We start from the raw sequence: 18,029 nt of genomic DNA on the forward strand, positions 1-18,029 counted from the left end.
TGGGGTTGTGGTTGGATGAACAACGCCTCTCCAGACTTAGCACAGTGGGAGACTGGAGATGTCTGCAGAGGCACTGGGCAAAAGAGGGCCTTGACCAGGAAGGAAGGGTCTTCCTTTCCTGAAGTACCAGTTTTCAGGCGTGGGCTTCAGTAACGAGCGTCCATTCAAAATTGTAAAAAGAGGAAGACTTTCCGTTTTCATTAAAACATTTTTTTAGCCATTACTTCATTTCTGTTTATTGAACAGGTTAAATCCGCCTTGCTATTTGTGAACGCAGTACAATTTTAAAACACCCTATCTCCTTTTAGCCCCTTTTTGTTTGGTTGGTTAGTTTTGGTTTTGGTTTTTAGACAAGACTCACCGTGTATCCCTGGCTGGCTGGCCTGGAACTCATCGTGCGGACCAGGCTGGCCTCGAACTCACAGAGATTCCCCTGCTTGTTACCCAAGACTAGAATTAAAGACGTGCTCCCCCACACCTGGCTTTTTTCCTGGTTCTGTGAGACAGGCTCACTGTGTATCCCAGGCTGGAATTCACCGTGATCCTTCTGCCTCAGCTTCCTGAGTGGCGGGATTGCAGACACAATCGGGAGCCTCCTGTGCGCGCCGGCAGGAGAGCGGGCTTGGGGGCGGCGCCGCGCCTTCCGTGCTTGCGCGCTGGTGCATTGCGCAGCCGCGACCTGAGCTCGACCCGGAAGCAATCGTGCGACCGGATGTCGTAGCGCCAGGACCTGGTGGGTGCAGGCGAGGAGCTTCCCAGATGTACGTTCTGAGGCGGCGGGCGGCGGGCTGGCCGGGTGGCGTGGTCTGTGTTCTTGGCCTTCGCTCTAGTGAGGATGGCTCGTCCAACCCGAGCGCCAGGAACTTGGCTTCTGAAGATGCGTTCTTCGCTTAGATAGAGCGTGGTGGTGCACGCCGGGAAGCTGAGGCCGGAAGGTTTCCAGGAGTTCGAAGCCAGACTAGGCTGCTTAGTGAGACCGTGAACAGAAAACAGTGGCAGGAACTTCCCCTTGCCCAGCTCTTTTGGGAGCACTCCTCGGTAAAGACTCGCTTGTAAGATACAGGCGCTGCCGTGTGCTGCCTAACTTCGTCAGTTGACTTATCCTGAATCCCAGCCTCTACTGCTTTGTAGGGGCTTTTGTAAAAGATCAGGTAAAGAAGCGTTCTGCACACTGAGGACCGGTGTCGGTGCGTCCGGGCTGGTGCTCCTGCGCAGGAGCCTAAAGGACTAGACTAGGGAACAGTTCCGAGCGGTCCGAGGCTTCCCTGCGGGCCCTGGGAACCCGGGCTGGGGACCTTGGGCGCTGGGAATGGGGGCAGCCGTCCCTCCTGTCTGCTCGAATGAAAAATCCCACAAGACCCCAGAAGCAGACAGGCGCCAGCCAGCCGCGTGGTTGAAAGAGACACAAGCTTTATTTTGTTTTTGAGACAAGCTCTCCCTATGTAACCCTGGCTGGCCTGGAACTCGAGATGTCTGGCTGGCTTCCCTGTGCTGGGATTAAAAGCATATGCCACCACACACAGCAGGGACACGTTTTCTTCTATGAATGACATGTAATTAAGTTTAAAAAAATGTAATGTGAATTGTCAAGTGACAGAACAATACTCCAGTTTCTAAATATTTTCCACATGAAAAACGAAGTAGATGACAAATATATGTAATGAAGCGTAACAGTATGTAGCAGAAACAGTAATGCCCCCGTGGGTTTTAATATCCTGTAGCAGAATGGAAACAAAATGTTTAGAATTAAGTTAGTTAACTGTAAGTACTATGAACCAAGTTGAAGGATAAGTGTTGGGTAAGCATATGCCATGCTTCAAGTGACTATCCTGTGAAAGAACAACTCTGAAGAAATGGAAACACTTCTCAAGAATGCCTCTCTCTCTCTCTCTCTCTCTCTCTCTCTCTCTCTCTCTCTCTCTCTCTCTCTCTGACAGGTTTTCATGTATCTCTGGCCACCTGGCTGGCCTTGAACTTGCTATGCAATAGAGGATGACCTTGAATTTCCGATCTTCCTTCTGCTTCCTGGGTGCTGAGAGTAAGGGTAAGTGCTGGCATGGCATGCCTGGTTTGTGTGGTTCTAGGGATCAATCCCAGGGCTTTGTGCATGCTAGACCAGCAAGCATTCTACCCACTGAACTGTGTGTGTCCCCTCTTCCAGGATGCTTTGTTTTTTTCTCAGTGGAGACATTGTGGCACATATTTCTAATCCCAACTACACAGTAAGTTCAATCAACACACTGTAAAAATCAGTACAGAAGATTCTTGGCAATACCTTTTGTGGACAGTAGCCAGGAACTCAGCAACCTGGATAGCGGCAGTGAAGCAACCATGTCTAGTGTGAGACCCTTCACACTGTCGACACCATGCTCCGTGTTTGTTGGCTCTCAGGCTGCAGGCCCTGACTTTCTTCACTGGTCCAACAAAGGGAAGTGAGCACACTCTTCTAGGCTCCCTCTGCAGTGTGCTTCAGGCAGACCCTGCCCATTAGGACTTTTGTGATGGCAATGTCCTGATCTGTGTTGCCTGATATAGCCCTGTGTGGCCTGTGGCACTGAAGAACTAGGTACTTACAATTTATTTACTCGTGTGAGTGTGCATGCTCATGCATGTGAGTGTGCACATGTGTGGGTAAGAGAACATCGGATGTTCTGCTCTTTCACGCTCCGCCTTGTTCTCTTGAAGCCAGGCTTCTCGCTGAGTCTGGAGCTAAACAGACAGCCAACAAAGCCTCTTGAATCTTCCTATCCCAGGCTGCCTGTAGTGCGTGTCGATTGCAGGTCCGTGACCACCCTAACTTTTTAAATGAATGAGTCCCAGCTCAAGTCCTTATGCTTACATAGCAAAGATTCTTGTCCATTGAGTTCTCTCCCTAGCTCCCATTTTATTTCATTTTAACTTTGCCAGTCTTGGGTGGCTAGTAGACATTGGATGAGACAGTGCAGAAATAGCATTAGGAAGACAATTAGAGGCTGAACAGCAATGGGAAAAGATTGAATTTGTTCCCTGGCAGGGGGCCACATCACTCAGAGTCTACACACAAATTGAAAATTTGGAAAGGAGTGGGCTGTGGTAGCACACACCTTTGGTCTCAGCACTTGGAGGGAGAGGCAAACAGTTCTCTATGAGTTCTAGGCCAGCCAAGGCTATATGATGAGACCTCGTCCCAAAACCAAACCAAAAAAAAAAAAAGGAAAGAAAAAAAATCAGAAAGAAGGAAATATGCCAAAGCAGGCCCAATTTCTTGTCAAGGTTCCAGGTGGCTTTGCAGCTGGTTCCAACCTTTGAGTTTGGCTCCACCAGTGCTAGGATAGTGGACAGCCTGTGCCTTGCAGATTTAGCTGCTAGTGTGCCAGCAAGTGCCCACAGCAGATTCAGGAATTTTGCTTTTAACCTGTGTGTTCCTACTCCATTCTTACCCCTCTCATTTACTAACTACCTCAGGACCTTGGTAAATGATGTTTTTATAAAATGGGGATAATAAAATAAATTGCTTTATAGACTTCTTATGTAGACAGAACGAGTTAATCCCTGGAAACCACTTTTAAAAGAACAGGATTCTGCAAGTGGTACACTAGGGGTCTGGAGTATTTGATTACTGGTTGCTTGGTTTGGTTTGATTGGCTGATTGGTTTTTAAAGCAGGGTCTCCTGTATCTCAGGCTGGCCTCACACTGTCTAGTTGAGGCTGGTCTTGAACTGCCTCCACTTCTCAATTGCTAAAGATTAGACAGGGCACCACCAGGCCTGGCCGTCTTGTTTGTTTAGATAGAGTCTTGCTCTGTAGCTTAGAGTCTGGAACTCATTATATAGCTTAGACTGGCCTCAAGAAAACCCTGCTCCCCTCAGCTCCTAAGTGCTAGGGATTACAGGCATGAGCTACTGCATCTGGCTTGTTCATTAAATTTATCTCCAAGTGGGCTAGAGAGGTGATTCAGCAGTTAGAACTTTTGTTACTCTTACAGAGGACCCAGATTCAGTTCCCAAAACACAGTGGTTCACAGCAATCTAGAACTCCAGTTCCAGCGGATCTGATGCCCTATTCTGACCTCCATGGGCACTTAGTGTTCATGTGGTATACATACATACATGTGGGCAAAACACTCATAAAATAAATTTTTTTTTTTTCAAAACAGGGTTTCTCTGTGTAGTTTAGGTGCCTGTCCTGGATGTTGCTCTGTAGCCAGGACTGGCCTCAATCTCAGAGATCCACCTGCCTCTGCCTCTACCTTCTGAGTGCTAGGATTAAAGGCGTGTGCCACCACCGCCTAGCTAAAATAAATTTTTTAAAATGTACTTTTAATTTACCTTTAAGTGCTTTTCATATGTGGCACTGGGTAAAAGGAGTTGCTTTCTTTCTTTTTTTATTTATTTGTTTATTGATGGATGGATGGATGGATGGATGGATTGATTGATTGGCTTTTTTGAGATAGGTTTTCTCTGTGTAGCCCTGACTTCCCTGGAACTCACTCTGTAGACCAGGCTGGCCTTGAACTCACGGAAATCTATTTGCCTCTGCCTCCCAAGTGCTGGGATTAAAGGCATGCGCCACCACCTCCCAGCCAGTTTTGCTTTCTTAATTTTCATTTTTAATTGTTTGCTTCTGGCATATAAGAATACTTGATGTTCTAAATCAGCCCTGTAGACTGCCTTATAAACTTTCCTGGGGTTTTCTGTGCAGGCAGTCTTCTCTCCTGCAAGTATTAACAGTTTTACCTCTTCCTCTTTTTTAAAGATTTTTAAAATTATATATGTGTGTGTGTGTGTCTGTCTGTCTATCTGTGGGTATGTACACCAAGAGCAGATTTCCATGGAGCCCAGTACAAGGTATTGGAGTTACAAATGGTTAAGCTGCCTGATATGGGTACTGGGAACTGAATTTGGGTCCTCTGCAAGAGCAGTACATTCTTGGTCACACAAGCTTCCTCATTTTTGACCACTGTAGCATTCAAAGTGCCAGTTTGCAGGAGTGAACTTGGGCACCCTGCCTCCCCTTAAATCTCAGGGGTACCGTTCATGCTTTCATGTGAAGTGGTGCATGCTTAGGCCTGGCCACTTGCCCTATGCCTTTCCCTTCCTGTTTGCCAAGGCATTGGCTTCCCTACTGGGTCAAGAAGGTCCCAACCATGTGCCACACACACACCAGCTGGGACCCAGCTGTAGAGGTGGCCTCGTTCTCAGACACCAGACCCTGCTGGTTACTGGCTTCTAATTCTGCTTTCTGTGAAAGCTAGGTTTTGGTTCTGGGCTATACTGATCTCGTAAAGTGGATTGGATAGTGATCTAGTATGTGTAAATTTGGGGTTATTTCTTGATAGCATTTACCAGGAATTTACCACCAAGTCTGAAATTTGAGAATATTGTTTCCTAGAAAATGCAATTTCTTGAGGAAATGTAGGGCTGTTTGTTCTTGTTTATTTGAATCTTTAAAGATATGTCCATTTGGTTGCCAGGCAATGATGGTGTACACCTTTAGTCTCCACACTTGGAAGGTAGAAGCAGGCAAATCTCTTGAGTTTGAGGCCAGCTGGGTCTACAGAGCAAGTTCCAGGACAGCCAGGACTACACAGAGAAACTGTATCTCAAAAAACAATAATTAAAAAAAAAAAGTCCACTTGAGCCGGGCGATGGTGGCGCATGCCTTTAATCCCAGCACTCAGGAGGCAGAGGCAGGTGGATCTCTGTGAGTTCGAGGCCAGCCTGGTTTACAGAGCCAGACCCAGGACAGGCAACAAAGCTACACAGGGAAACCCTGTCTCAAAAAAAAAAAAAGTCCATTTGACACAAGCTATTGAGTGAGTCTCAGAGTACCACATGTGAAGTACTTGTCACTTATAGTAAATTTGTCATTTCAAAGTTATTTACTTTAAAAAAAAAAAAACTACTTTCACCCGGGCGGAGGTGGCATAAGTCTTTAATCCCAGCACTTGGGAGGCAGAGCCAGGTGGATCTCTGTGAGTTCAAGGCCAGCCTGGTCTACAGAGCAAGATCCAGGACAGGCACCAAAACTACACAGAGAAACTCTGTCTTGAAAAACAAAACAAAACAAAACAATTTTAAAAAATACTTTTATAGACAGGGCTGGGGTTATAGCTCAGTGGTAAAGCATTTTCCTTGAGTATATGGGCCCCAGGTTCAGTCCCTGGCACTGGTAGAAATTAAAACAAAAACAACAAGCTTTTCAGAGGACTTAGTGGTTAAAATTACATCTGCAGTCTTCCAGAAAACTAGGCTTCCATTTTCAGGAGCCACCTGGTATCCACACTGTAACTCCAGTTCTGAGGGATCCAATATCCACTTCTACAGCCACAGGCGCTAGGTACACGTGTAGTATATGCATGCATGTACTACACATGCATGTAAGCGAAACACCTATACTTATAAAATACAGTAATAAATTTTAAGAAAAAAAAAGAACAACTTTGAGTTCAAGGCCAGCCTGGTCTACAAAGCAAATTCTAGGACATCCAGGGCTACACAGAGAAACCCTGTCTTTGGGGGTGGAGGGACACTTTAATAGAAGGGTAGGAGGAGGAATGTATCTCCCATAAATGGTGGCCCGGCATGGGGAGAAGAGGGAATGGGCCATGAGGCTAGGCTGATTACTAGACACATGAAGAAAAACTGCAGGGAGAAAGGAAGTCACAAAACAGAAATCATTTGAGCAATACTGGACTGCAGGAATGGATATGTGTCCTAGTTAGGGTTTCTATTGCTGTGAAGAGACACCATGACCACGGCAACTCTTACAAAGGAAAGCATTTAATTGGGGCTGACTTACAGTTCAGGGGTTCAGTCCATTATCATCATGGTGGGAAACATGGTGGCGTGCAGGCTGACTTGGTGCTGGAGTGGTAGGTAAGAGTTCTACATCTGGATCAGCAGGAAGAGAGAATGAGTGACTGGGCCTGGCTTGCACATCTCAAAATTCAAAGCCCACCCCTAGTGACACTTCCTCCAACAAGGACACACCCCCCAATAGTGCCTCTCCCTATAAGCCTATGGGGACCATTTTCATTCAAACCACCACATTATGTGAACTTTTAGTTTTCAGCAGGAGGAGGGGCAGGCAGGCAGGCAGGCAGTGTAGACCTGACTAAAAGTGTAAGTATGGAGTGTGAAGGAGAAACAAGGGTGCTTGCACACTCGTAGCTGTGTCCATCAAAGGGGACAGCAGTGTCACAGGGCATCTAGATGTGGGTCCCAGGGTTCCTGGAGGTGAGGCTGTCTGCAGGACTGTGTTGGAGGAAGACATGGCCGGGGCCACTGTGGACAGGGAAAGGTGTTGAGACACACAGCACAAGCCAGGAGGACCTGGAACTCCAGGATGAACTGCTGCTGGAGTCTCAGACTACTGCCACTAGCTTGAGGACTGACTAGGAAGGTGTGCATGTATAAATGAATAAACTGGAGGTAGATAAAGGAGCAGGATTCAGGGTGCCTCCCTAGGTCCCTGTGAAGTAGTCAGGCAGAGAGACCTTTGAACTGGGGTGTATGACCCAGCATGCTGTGTGTTCAGCAGCCCAGCTTTCCTGTGGGCCTAGTGATTTGTGGGTGTCCTATCATGGGGGCATATATTTATATCCCTAGCTGCTTTTCCTGCTGCAGGGTGTGTGGTGGGAGTTCAGGCTTCAATGTTGGCTGGTCTTTGAGAAGATAGCCCTCATCCTGAAGCTGTGAAGGAGCCCACATCATCTCATTAGAACAAAAGTCCCTCAGGCTCAGTGGCTTTGGGTCAGATGCCCCCATCACTCTCATCTCTCAGGAAATTGAAAGGATGAGAGCTGTGTGAGGAACAGAGGAGACTGAGACCTACAGAAGCTGTTCATTGTATTCGCAGTAGGACACAAGCCACAGTGCACCCGTGTGGCTTGGCCTGTCCTTGCCTTTCCACTTTCAGATAAGACTGAGGCAGCAGCTGTGTGACCTCCCTGGGTCATCCCAGGAGAGTAGCAAAGGTGACATTTGTCTGAGTGTGTGTTTGCCATTGTTCAGTGATTTTGTCTTCCTGTTTAACAGAGTTTTTTGGTTGGTTGGTTGGTTGGTTTTTGGTTTTTCCAGACAGGGTTTCTCTGTTTAGTTTTGGTGCCTGTCCTGGATCTTGCTCTGTAGACCAGGCTGGCCTTGAACTCACAGAGATCTGCCTGGCTCTGCCTCCCAAGCGCTGGGATTAAAGATGTGTGCCACCACCGCCCGGCTCCTGTTTAACAGTTTTAAGCTGCCCAAGAGCACACTCTTCAATAACAGTTCAACGAATGGCTGTTTTGGGTGTTTTTTTTTTTTTTAGAGAAATTCTGATTTGAGGTTTAGATTCCCTTTTAATAATCTCACTAAGCAGGGAGATTATATTCTCCAGGGAGATTCACTCACTGTTGCAAGAGATTTAATTATCTGAATCCTGTGTGCACAGATCCTGGCCTGAGTGCAGATAGGCTGATGGATACCAGAAGCCCCCTTGCACTCTGGGGTCCAGCAGATCAGTTCATTCTGGATTCTGCCATGTGCCAGGCTCTGCTCTAGTGCCTGTCAGTTCAAGTTTAATCCAAGTGTCTTACTGGATCCTTCTTACTTTTGTTAGGGCCATGATACCTACCAGACTTCTTTTGCCAAGGTCCTCCACTGTGTTGGGTGTTTCAAAGTGGGCTCCATCCACACAGGCTGCCCTGAAGCCCAGCCAGTTCCATTCACTGCAGGCATCATCTAGATTGTTCTCTCTGGACATTGTAGACCATGCTAAGCACCAAGAGGCCTCCGGAAAGAAGCTGCTGTCAGAGAAAAAACTGGTGAGTCTCAACCTATGGAGGACACATTTAAGTTCTCTGTGTGTGTGTCCGCCCGTAAAGGTCACAGTAAAGGGTAGGATCCCTTGGAATTACAGGCAGTTGTGTGCTACCAGATGTAGGTGCTGTGATCCAAATGTGGGTCCTCTGGAAGAGCAGCAAGTACTCTTAACTGCTCAGCTGTTTCTCCAGTGCCAATCTTTGCATTCTTTATCCCACTGTAGCTTTCCCTGATTGTGCTACTGAGGGCTGCATGGTGCTCTTGAAAAGGACCCTGTGTGCCAAAAGCTTGCCAGCAACACAATAGCCTAGGAGGAGTCAAGGGCAGGTGGAGTTAGGCACTGATTTGATTGATTGGTTTAGGATATTAGGGATAGAAGCCAGGGCCTTTACATGCTAGGCAAGTGCGTGCTCTACCACTGAAGTAAATCCCAGCCTTAAAACCTTATTTCAGTTTCTGAGACTGGGGCTCATGCCATCCAGGTGCCCTTTAACTCCCTGTGGATCCTGATCCTCCTGTCTCTACCTCCCTAGTGTAAGGATTAAAGGCATGTGCCACCATGCCTAGTTCTCCTGAAAGTATTCTTACATAACATTTATTTTATTTATTTGCAGTTAGGTGTCTGAATATTCATGTTCCGTTTTGAACCTGGGGACTGGGTATATCGTTAGTTTTAAGTTCTTTAAGGCTTATAATGAATAAGATATTGTTTGTTAGTTTGTTTGTATAATGCATGTAGGTGCATGTTTGTATGCAGGTACTGTGTATAAAGGCCAGAGGACATTTCTGTGTCATCCTCAGGAACACTGTCTTTTTCCTCTGAGACAGAGTCTCTCATGGGCCTGGAGTGAGCTGCAGAGATTCCCCATCTGCTGTAAAGCGCGGGAATTAGAAACGTATGCTACCACACCAGCACTTTTATGTTCTAGGGATCAAGCCCAGGACGTTATGCTTGCAGGCAGATTCTTGACTGACTGTCTCTCCCAGCCCTTTAAGGAAGTTTTTATGCTGTTTGCCAGAAACTTTGATGGTTTTTGACTACAGAAGTTACACATTAGGACTCACCTCATTTCCTCCTAGTGGAGGGCCTCTAGGTGAGCAGCTGAGAAAAAGCCATGCTTCTTAGGGAAAAGAACTTTGGCAGCCATGCTGAGGGACATAGCACCTAGGTTTCCTCAGGGCTCTTCCCTCCTGGCTGCTCATGCTTGTGCTGGGTCTTACCTGATGGTGTCCAGCCTGTGCTTTTTCCTATGAGGCAGAGTCTGTTTGTGTTGGCACAGGTGAATTCTGGTTTTGTTGGCACAGTGCAAACCTGCATTGTTTCGAAGTAGCAGCTCATGGTTTTCCTCCTGCTGCCAAGGAATCCTAGGATGTTTGTTTGGGGGACTTTTTATTTATTTTTGTGGTGCAAGGCATCAAATCTGGGACCTTAAACATGATGAGTGAATGTTGTACTGCTGAGCTCTGCACCAGACTGGGCATCTTTTTTCCTTAAGAAACAACCCAGTCTTGGGGACTGGAGCAATGGTTCTGTGGTTCAGAGCATTTATTATTCTTGCAGAGGACTTGGGTTTGGTTCCCAGCACCCACAGAGTAGCTTACAACTACCTGTAATTCCAGTTCCAAGGGATCTGGCACAGACGTTGCACATACATGGTACATATGCATATAGTCAGGCACACACACATATACACATAAAATAAATAAATATTTTAAAAACCCAATGCTGGGAATGGAGAAGGGAACTGCAGCTGCAGCTGGAGGGTGAGCTTATGTGCACCAAGGTGTATGAGTGTTTTGCCAGATGTGTGTATGTGCGCCACATGCATGCCTGGTTCCTACAAAAGTCAGAAGAGGGCTTTGGATGCCCTGGGATTGGAGTTACAGATGTTTGTGAACTGGGAATCGAACCCAGGTCCTTCGCAACAACAGCAAGTACTCTTTTTTTGGTTTTTCGAGACAGGGTTTCTCTGTGTAGCTTTGCGTCTTTCCTGGGACTCACTTGGTAGCCCAGGCTGGCCTCGAACTCACAGAGATCTGCCTGCCTCTGCCTCCCGAGTGCTGGGATTAAAGGCGTGCGCCACCACCGCCCCGGCTGTAACAGCAAGTGCTCTTAACTGCTGAACCATCTCTCCAGCCCAGTTGGTTAATTCTTACTCTTTCACTGTATTAAGGGCCTAATGAGAACCTTCCTGAGAAGGATCCTGTCTCCCTTTCTGCATTTCACACATAAGCCCTCAGGTGGTAACATTGGGGAGTAAGTCTTTCCTCATAGCTCAAGCCTGGGCATTGTCCAAGAACTCCACCTCATTCCATCCTAAGCAGCAGCAATTTTCCACTGGTAAAGACAGACCTGGTGTTTTAGCAATGCAATTCTGTCTGAAAGAAGCTGGAAGGACACTTTGTTCAGGAAACATTTCCTAAACAAGCTGTGCTCTCCAGGTTAGAATTTCTGAGTTCCCTTTTGAAGTGTGCATGCCATACCAGCCACCCGTTGTGTCTGCAGTGATTTGCCTCAGCCCTCGGGTGCTGGTGACCTGTGGGAGCTGGGCCTCCCCTGTGGCTTTTGGAGAGCTCTGTGATCATGTTAGCATAGTTCACTTCTGATGTGGTAGAGAGGCATGTATCAAGTGAGTGCTATGTGTGTGTGTTGCCTGCATGTATGTGTGTCTCTGGAAGGGTTTCAGGGTTGCTAACATCCTTGGGTGCCTTATATTCTCTGTAGAAAAGACATTTTGTGGATCACCGGAGAGTTCTAGTCCGTGGAGGAAATGGAGGCTCCGGCATGAGCTGTTTCCACAGTGAACCCCGCAAGGAGTTTGGAGGTCCTGATGGCGGGGATGGAGGAAATGGTGGACACATCATTCTGAGAGGCATGTGCCCTGGGAGCAGCGGGGGAGGAGACAGCCTATACATAGTGGGTGGAGGGTCCACTGTCTTATCTTGTCATGCATTTGCATTCAAATACTTGATGTATAGACAGCATTTTTATGAACTATATGGCTGCTCATCACCAGTGTACTAAGGCAAATGACTTTGGATGTCATTTTTGTTTTTTAATCTCAGAAACACGGTTTCCCATCAAGAACCTCATGATAGCACATATAACAGGGTCAGAAAGTGCAGCAGAGGGCTGAGGTTCTACTGAGCACATGCTTGGCATGAATATTCAGGGAGCTGGGTGCAGGCATCTTCAAAGCATAATGAAGTTAGCTGGTTTCTTTTATTATTCTCATGTGTATGGGTACTATGCCTAAGTGTATGTCTGTGTGTGTACCCTGCAGAGACCATCAGATCTCCTGGAACTGGAATTATGACAGTTGTGAGCTGCCATTAGATGCTGGGAATCAAACTTGGGTCCTCTGGAAGAATAGCCAGTGCTCCTAATCACTGGCCCTTCTCTTTAGCCCCTTAGGTGACTTTTTGTTTTTGTTTTCTTTATTGATGATAGTCATATTTGCTTCATATGGTGATCCCTTCCTGTTGCAAGTTTCAGGCCAGCCAGGGCTACAGGGATACATAGGGATCCTGTTTCAAAGGAAAAAAAATGTCATATTCTGTTTCAGTTAGGATCATGGAGAGTGTGGGCAGCCAGCCATAACCCAGGCCAGGGGAGTGCAAGGGTGACAGGTGTGAGGCCCCTGTTCCTGCTTAGCAGTTATGTCAACACACAGGAACACAGACTCTGTTCTCCCCCTAGTTGACCAGCAGGTGAAGTCCTTGTCCGCGGTCTCGTCCCAGTACCAGGGTCTCAGTGGAGAAGATGGAGGAAGTAAAAACTGCTTTGGGCGGAGTGGGGCCGCCCTCTACGTCCAGGTAAGCTGAGGGCCTGGAGTGGCCGCTGCTCCCTTGGGTCCTAGTCACTGAGTCCATGGATGACTGAAGGCACCTGGCTAGGAACAGAAGGTGACCAGCAAGTGGACAGTGGTCTGTCTTAGGAGCCATGTCCCCACACACACTCCTTTGCACTGGTGTAGTGCCATGTTGCTTCTGACCCAAGAGAGTCTAAAGGAATGACCCTAAAAAGGGAGCCAAGAACATACCCCTTCCCATGTCTAGGTGAGGGCAGCATGCTCACACAGGCTGTTTCCCTGCTGCTTGGTTGATTCTGATGCTGTAGCAGCACTTCAAAAGAACCCTTGTGCAGGTGGGTGTTTGCTGTTGTGACAGGGCCTCACTGTGTGACCCAGACTGTCCTTGAACTTGTAATCCTCCTGCCTCAGCCCCCTGAGTGCTGGAAGGCAAGTGTTACTATGACAGCTTACTTATACAGTATGGGCATAAGACTAGGCCCATAAAATCTCTCCAGGGCTGGGACATTTTCTTTGTGGTGGTAGCTGAGGAGAGTGGTTAGCAGTGCCCTACCCTTCTTCCTGCTGCTGGTTATAGAACAGAACTTGATGATGATGATGATGATGCTTTTCAGGTTCCTGTGGGTACCTTGGTGAAAGAGGGAGGTGAGGTTGTGGCTGACCTATCTCACCCAGGAGACGAGTACATTGCTGCACTGGGGGGTGCAGGAGGAAAAGGCAATCGCTTTTTCCTGGCCAATGACAACCGTGCCCCTGTAACTTGCACCCCTGGACAACCGGGTCAGGAGCGGGTCCTCTACCTGGAGCTCAAGACAGTGGCCCATGCTGGGATGGTAGGTCCCCGACTGTGCCACATCCTGAGGTGGTGGGTGCCTGCTGGTGGGGTATGCTCTGGTGGTGGGGCATGCTGCCTCCCAGGGGAAAGTGGGAGCTTTCTTTCATTTCCCCTGTGTATGCTGCTGCAAAGCAGGAACCTGCATCCTCACCTACCCAAGCTCAGCCCTCTATCTGTGCCAACTACTGGTGGCATTGACATTGTCCCTCCATGAAGTCATAGAGCACTTTTACTTTTCTTTTTTTTTTTTTTTTTTTCCCCTAGGTTGGCTTCCCCAATGCTGGGAAATCTTCTCTCCTTCGAGCCATTTCAAATGCAAAACCTGCTGTAGCTTCCTACCCGTTCACCACCTTGAACCCTCATGTGGGGATCGTTCACTATGAAGGACACCAACAGGTAGCAGGTAGAGCCTCTAAAACCCTGCCAGAGGATGGATTTAAATGGCCCAGTGATTCAGGAGAGCAATTATGTAACCCCTGAGTTTAGCTTCCCACTTAAAATGAGACATTGTTTTCCCTGATTGAAACAATTTTAATGAGTCTGTTCTTTGTCAAAATCAGCCCCTCCCCTCCCAGCCAAGAAGTCTGATCTCTTTAGTTAGGAACTGTAGTCTTGAGTTTGGAGCTTGAGACGAGGACAGCCTCTTGCCTTCCTCGTTCTCCTGTGGAACTGGGCGGCATCAGTCATGCAGACAGCATGTGGTTTAAAAAGCCTTTCCTGTACCATTTTAAGAGGAAAACTTTTTTCCAGAAGATAATGTACCCATTAAAAATAGCAAGCCTGCTGGTAAGGTTATTTGTACAGCACTTTATATCTGCAAAGTGCACGATAGTGATTTGTATCCATAATCAAATTAGCCATAGAATTCAGGGAGCCATCTCCCTTTTCTGAACCATGTTTGAAGCCTGGAGACAGGAACGTGTTAAATCTTCCTCATTAGATTGATCCACCGTGCCTGTCACCCAAATATTTGAGAGCATGTTGCAGACCTGAGTGAGAGCTCAAGTGCCTTCATATCATTTGACCTGCTCAGTCACCAGGGGGAGGATAAATGGCTTCAATTTCAAGTGTTCCTTGAAAGGAAAGTTGTAGAACATGAGATCCAGGCCAGAAGGGGCCTCCCTGAGGGGAGCCTCCTGATCCCAAGGTTGAGAGTGGCACTGGGAAGCTGAACATGACCCTGGACCTGACTGGAAGCTCTTACCTCTTGCAGTGGCAGACATCCCAGGCATCATCCGAGGCGCACACCAGAACAAGGGCCTGGGGCTCAGCTTCCTCAGGCATATTGAACGTTGTCACTTCTTCTTGTTTGTGGTAGATCTTTCCTTGCCTGAGCCATGGACTCAGGTTAATGATTTAAAATATGAACTAGAGAAGTATGAAGAAGGCCTGTCTGAGAGGTCCCATGTGATCATCGCAAATAAGATTGATCTCCCGCAGGCCAGAGCCCACCTGCCCCAGCTCCAAGCCCGCCTAGGACAGGAAGTCATCGCCTTGTCAGCACTGACTGGAGAGAACCTGGAGCAGCTGCTTCTGCACCTGAAGGTGCTACACGATGCTCACATGGACGCCGAGCTGGAGCAGGGCCGCCAGCCCTTCAGGTGGTAGTGGGCACAGGGCTGCATGCCCCTAGGCCAGCATGAGGCAAGGGTGGCCAGCGGTCACCGGAAGCAAACACAAACCTATTATCAAGTGTGGGCAGCTTTGAACACCTGAGAGAAAGTACTTGGAAATACTTGAGCGTGTCAATGTCTTTGTTTTCGCACCAATTTGGAGCACACTCCTGAACTGCCCCCACCCCCCGGCCTAGGGTAATGGGTACTCTGCCACCTGACTGTCCCCACCCCCCAGCCTAGGGTAATGGGTACTCTGCCACCTGACTGTCCCCACCCCCCGGCCTAGGGTAATGGGTACTCTGCCACCTGACTGTCCCCACCCCCCCGGCCTAGGGTGATGGGTACTCTGCCACCTGACTGTCCCCACCCCCCAGCCTAGGGTGATGGGTACTCTGCCACCTGACTGTCCCCACCCCCCAGCCTAGGGTGGTGGGGTACTCTGTGCCACCTGACTGCCCCCACTCCCTGGCCTAGGGTGATGGGTACTCTGTGCCACCTGACTGCCCCCACCCCCTGGCCTAGGGTGATGGGTACTCTGTGCCACCTAACTGTCCCCACCCCCTGGCCTAGGGTGATGGGGTACTCTGTGCCACCTGACTGCCCCCACTCCCTGGCCTAGGGTGATGGGTACTCTGTACCACCTGGTACCTGAACTGCTCCCCAGTGCTTGGTATGCCTGTCACCCTTGCTGACTGGTTTGCTGAGGTTGACTCATTTGTGCTAATTAACACCTCATTAGTAGGAGGACAGTGCTGCTGGCTGAAGGTAGCAAACACTGCTGCCAGGCGGCCTGGGCAAACGCAACAGCAGCAGAGCCACGTCTGGGCTTCTCGTGCATGGCAGTATTTGCGACAGAGCAGCCCTTGGTTTCTTGTGGGGGCTGGGTCTGCCCACAGTCCTGCAGAGCCTTGTTGGTGCCATGTACTGTGCTAGCACGTCAGGGAGGCAGGGTGCAGTGGCCATACTTTGTTCTCCAGTGCCAGCTGACTGAGGAAAACAGCGAGGGCCAGCTCCTTCCCTGTTGTTCCCAGAACAACGCTGTGCTGAGCTGTGGGGGCTGAACACCAAGGCAGCCTTGAGCTTCACGACTGAATGCACCCAATATCCGACCCAGGCACACAGCCTCTGGCTGTGCGTCAAGGATGCGCCAGCAAGTTGTCAACCAAAGGAGATGTGAACCTTGAATTTCTGGCATTATTCCTGATAGGTGGCCTCAGCTCAGCAGGGTATATGAAAGAATGGCAGGGTACCTATCCCTGGTGACAGGTACTGCCACCACTCTGCCCTGCCCTAGCCAAAGGCTCAGCTCTCCAAGACTTACCTGACCTGTGAATCAACGCCAACCTTTTTCCCCAGCAAGGACCACCTTACCCCTCCGAGCACTACACTTTGGAGAGTGACCCCAGGAGGTACAGGGTAGGGACCGTATGTCCCAGAGTGTTCCCCAGGGAAGCTGATGCCTTAGTGTGGCCTTGAGGGCCTTAGAAGTGCAATGAGGAGACAGATGGAACAAGAAGCCCCATCTTTTGAGGAGACCTCTGCCTTAGAGTGAGGTTAGTCATGCTTCTGGCACATGGACGAGTGTCCCTCTGTATGTTGGGGTGGGGCTGCTTCAACAGCAAGCTCACCCTCAGCCTTCAGGAGCAATTCCGTTTTGATCTGCAGCTAGAACACAGGGTCCTTTTCTGTGAAGCTTTATTCTAATGTCTTATAATTTCAAAGGTCCTGGCGTTCTGGAGGCCAGGGCGGGTCTCATGTCTGTGGCTTTCTCTTTCAGGCCACCAAAAAGGGTTTTGTAGTCAGGCCAGGCCTGAGAGCATTAATTATCCACCACTGGCTTTCATCTTTGTGGCCGCTGTGCTTTAGAGACCTCAGAATGCCTCTCTAGGGCCTGGAGGTGGGCTGACCCCTCAGAGCTGCCATGTGTCCTGGAACCACCAACAGTCCTTGGCCCGGACTCAGTCATACAGGCTACTGAGGTACAGTCTTGCTGACGCCAGAAAGCCAGCTCCAGGACCATGCCCCAGAGCATGTTTGCTCATCATCCTGGGACCAGCTCAGGAGGGTTGTTTCTGAAGCTGGTTTCCTCCCCAGCTGGTGTTCTTGGAGAGAAGACTGACTTAGTCTCTGCACAAAGGTCTGTCATTGGTTCAGGGGTGAGTGTTTGCAGGTCGTGAAGAAGCTCATTTAAAGCCACACTATTGTTGCACGCACACAGTGCACACATACATGTAGGGGAAACACCCATACACAAAATAAGTAAGAGGGGGATGCTGGCAGGTCACCTGGTAAGAACACTGGATGTCCTTCCAGGGGACCTGAGTTCAATTCCCAGCACCCACCTGGCAACTCACAGCAGTCTACAATTCAAGTTTCAGGGGATCCAATGCCCTCTTCAGGCCTCCAAGGACACTGCATGCATATGGTGCACAGCCACACATGCAGGCAAAACACCCATATACTTAAAAGAAAAACAGGTCGTACTATGTCGGGCTGTGGTGTGGCATGATTGCAAAGCACTTGCTTGGCACATGCAAGGCTCTGGGCTCCATCCATAGCAGTACATGAAGTAGTGATCCGGGGTGCCTGTAGTCATATTTGGAAGGTGGAGGCAGGAGGGCCAGAATTTCAAGGTCACATCCTCAGTTCTAGTTCTAGTTTGAAGCCTCCCTGAGCTACATGAGACCCTGTTTCAAAAACAAAATAAAAAATAGTTAATAGCCGGGCGGTGGTGGTGCACACCTTTAATCCCAGCACTCGGGAGGCAGAGCCAGGCGGATCTCTGTGAGTTTGAGGCCAGCCTGGACTACCAAGTGAGCCCCAGGAAAGGCGCAAAGCTACACAGAGAAACCCTGTCTCGAAAAAAAAAAAAAATAGTTAATAGTGTGCCATGCATTGTGTAAGACTTCCAAGGTTGTGCAACCATCCCCACTGCCTATTTTCTTCACAATTCCATCCCTAGAAGAAACTATCTGCAACGGAGTTC

General features: G+C 48.7%; 1 protein-coding gene across 3 annotated transcripts; it reads left to right on the forward strand.

Annotated features, from left to right (window-relative positions):
• The first annotated feature begins 691 nt into the window (after window positions 1–691).
• On the forward strand, window positions 692–15,162 carry Mtg2 (mitochondrial ribosome associated GTPase 2). 3 transcript variants are annotated; one of them, XM_059262068.1, is made up of 8 exons: window positions 692–761; window positions 1,938–2,044; window positions 8,727–8,782; window positions 11,506–11,653; window positions 12,481–12,596; window positions 13,207–13,425; window positions 13,692–13,830; window positions 14,641–15,162. In XM_059262068.1, the coding sequence occupies exons 2-8, from the start codon at window positions 1,993–1,995 to the stop codon at window positions 15,033–15,035; spliced, it is 1,125 nt and encodes a 374-aa protein (XP_059118051.1). In that variant the 5' UTR covers window positions 692–761; window positions 1,938–1,992; the 3' UTR covers window positions 15,036–15,162. The 3 variants fall into 3 exon arrangements, with proteins under 3 accessions (XP_059118051.1, XP_059118052.1, XP_059118050.1); XM_059262069.1 differs by lacking the exons at window positions 692–761; window positions 1,938–2,044 and having other exon boundaries at window positions 8,297–8,782; window positions 14,868–15,162; XM_059262067.1 differs by lacking the exons at window positions 692–761; window positions 1,938–2,044 and having other exon boundaries at window positions 8,304–8,782.
• Window positions 15,163–18,029: the final 2,867 nt, after the last annotated feature.

The sequence above is a fragment of the Peromyscus eremicus genome, chromosome 4 (assembly GCF_949786415.1).
Source record: "Peromyscus eremicus chromosome 4, PerEre_H2_v1, whole genome shotgun sequence".
Taxonomy (NCBI): domain Eukaryota; kingdom Metazoa; phylum Chordata; class Mammalia; order Rodentia; family Cricetidae; genus Peromyscus; species Peromyscus eremicus.

Coding starts and splice junctions, on each gene's coding strand:
- Mtg2 (XM_059262067.1), top strand. CDS start 8,582: ATGATACCTACCAGACTTCTTTTGCCAAGGTCCTCCACTGTGTTGGGT. Junction 8,783..11,505: donor TGCTGTCAGAGAAAAAACTG/GTGAGTCTCAAC, acceptor TATTCTCTGTAG/AAAAGACATTTTGTGGATCA. Junction 13,426..13,691: donor CAGTGGCCCATGCTGGGATG/GTAGGTCCCCGA, acceptor TTTTTCCCCTAG/GTTGGCTTCCCCAATGCTGG.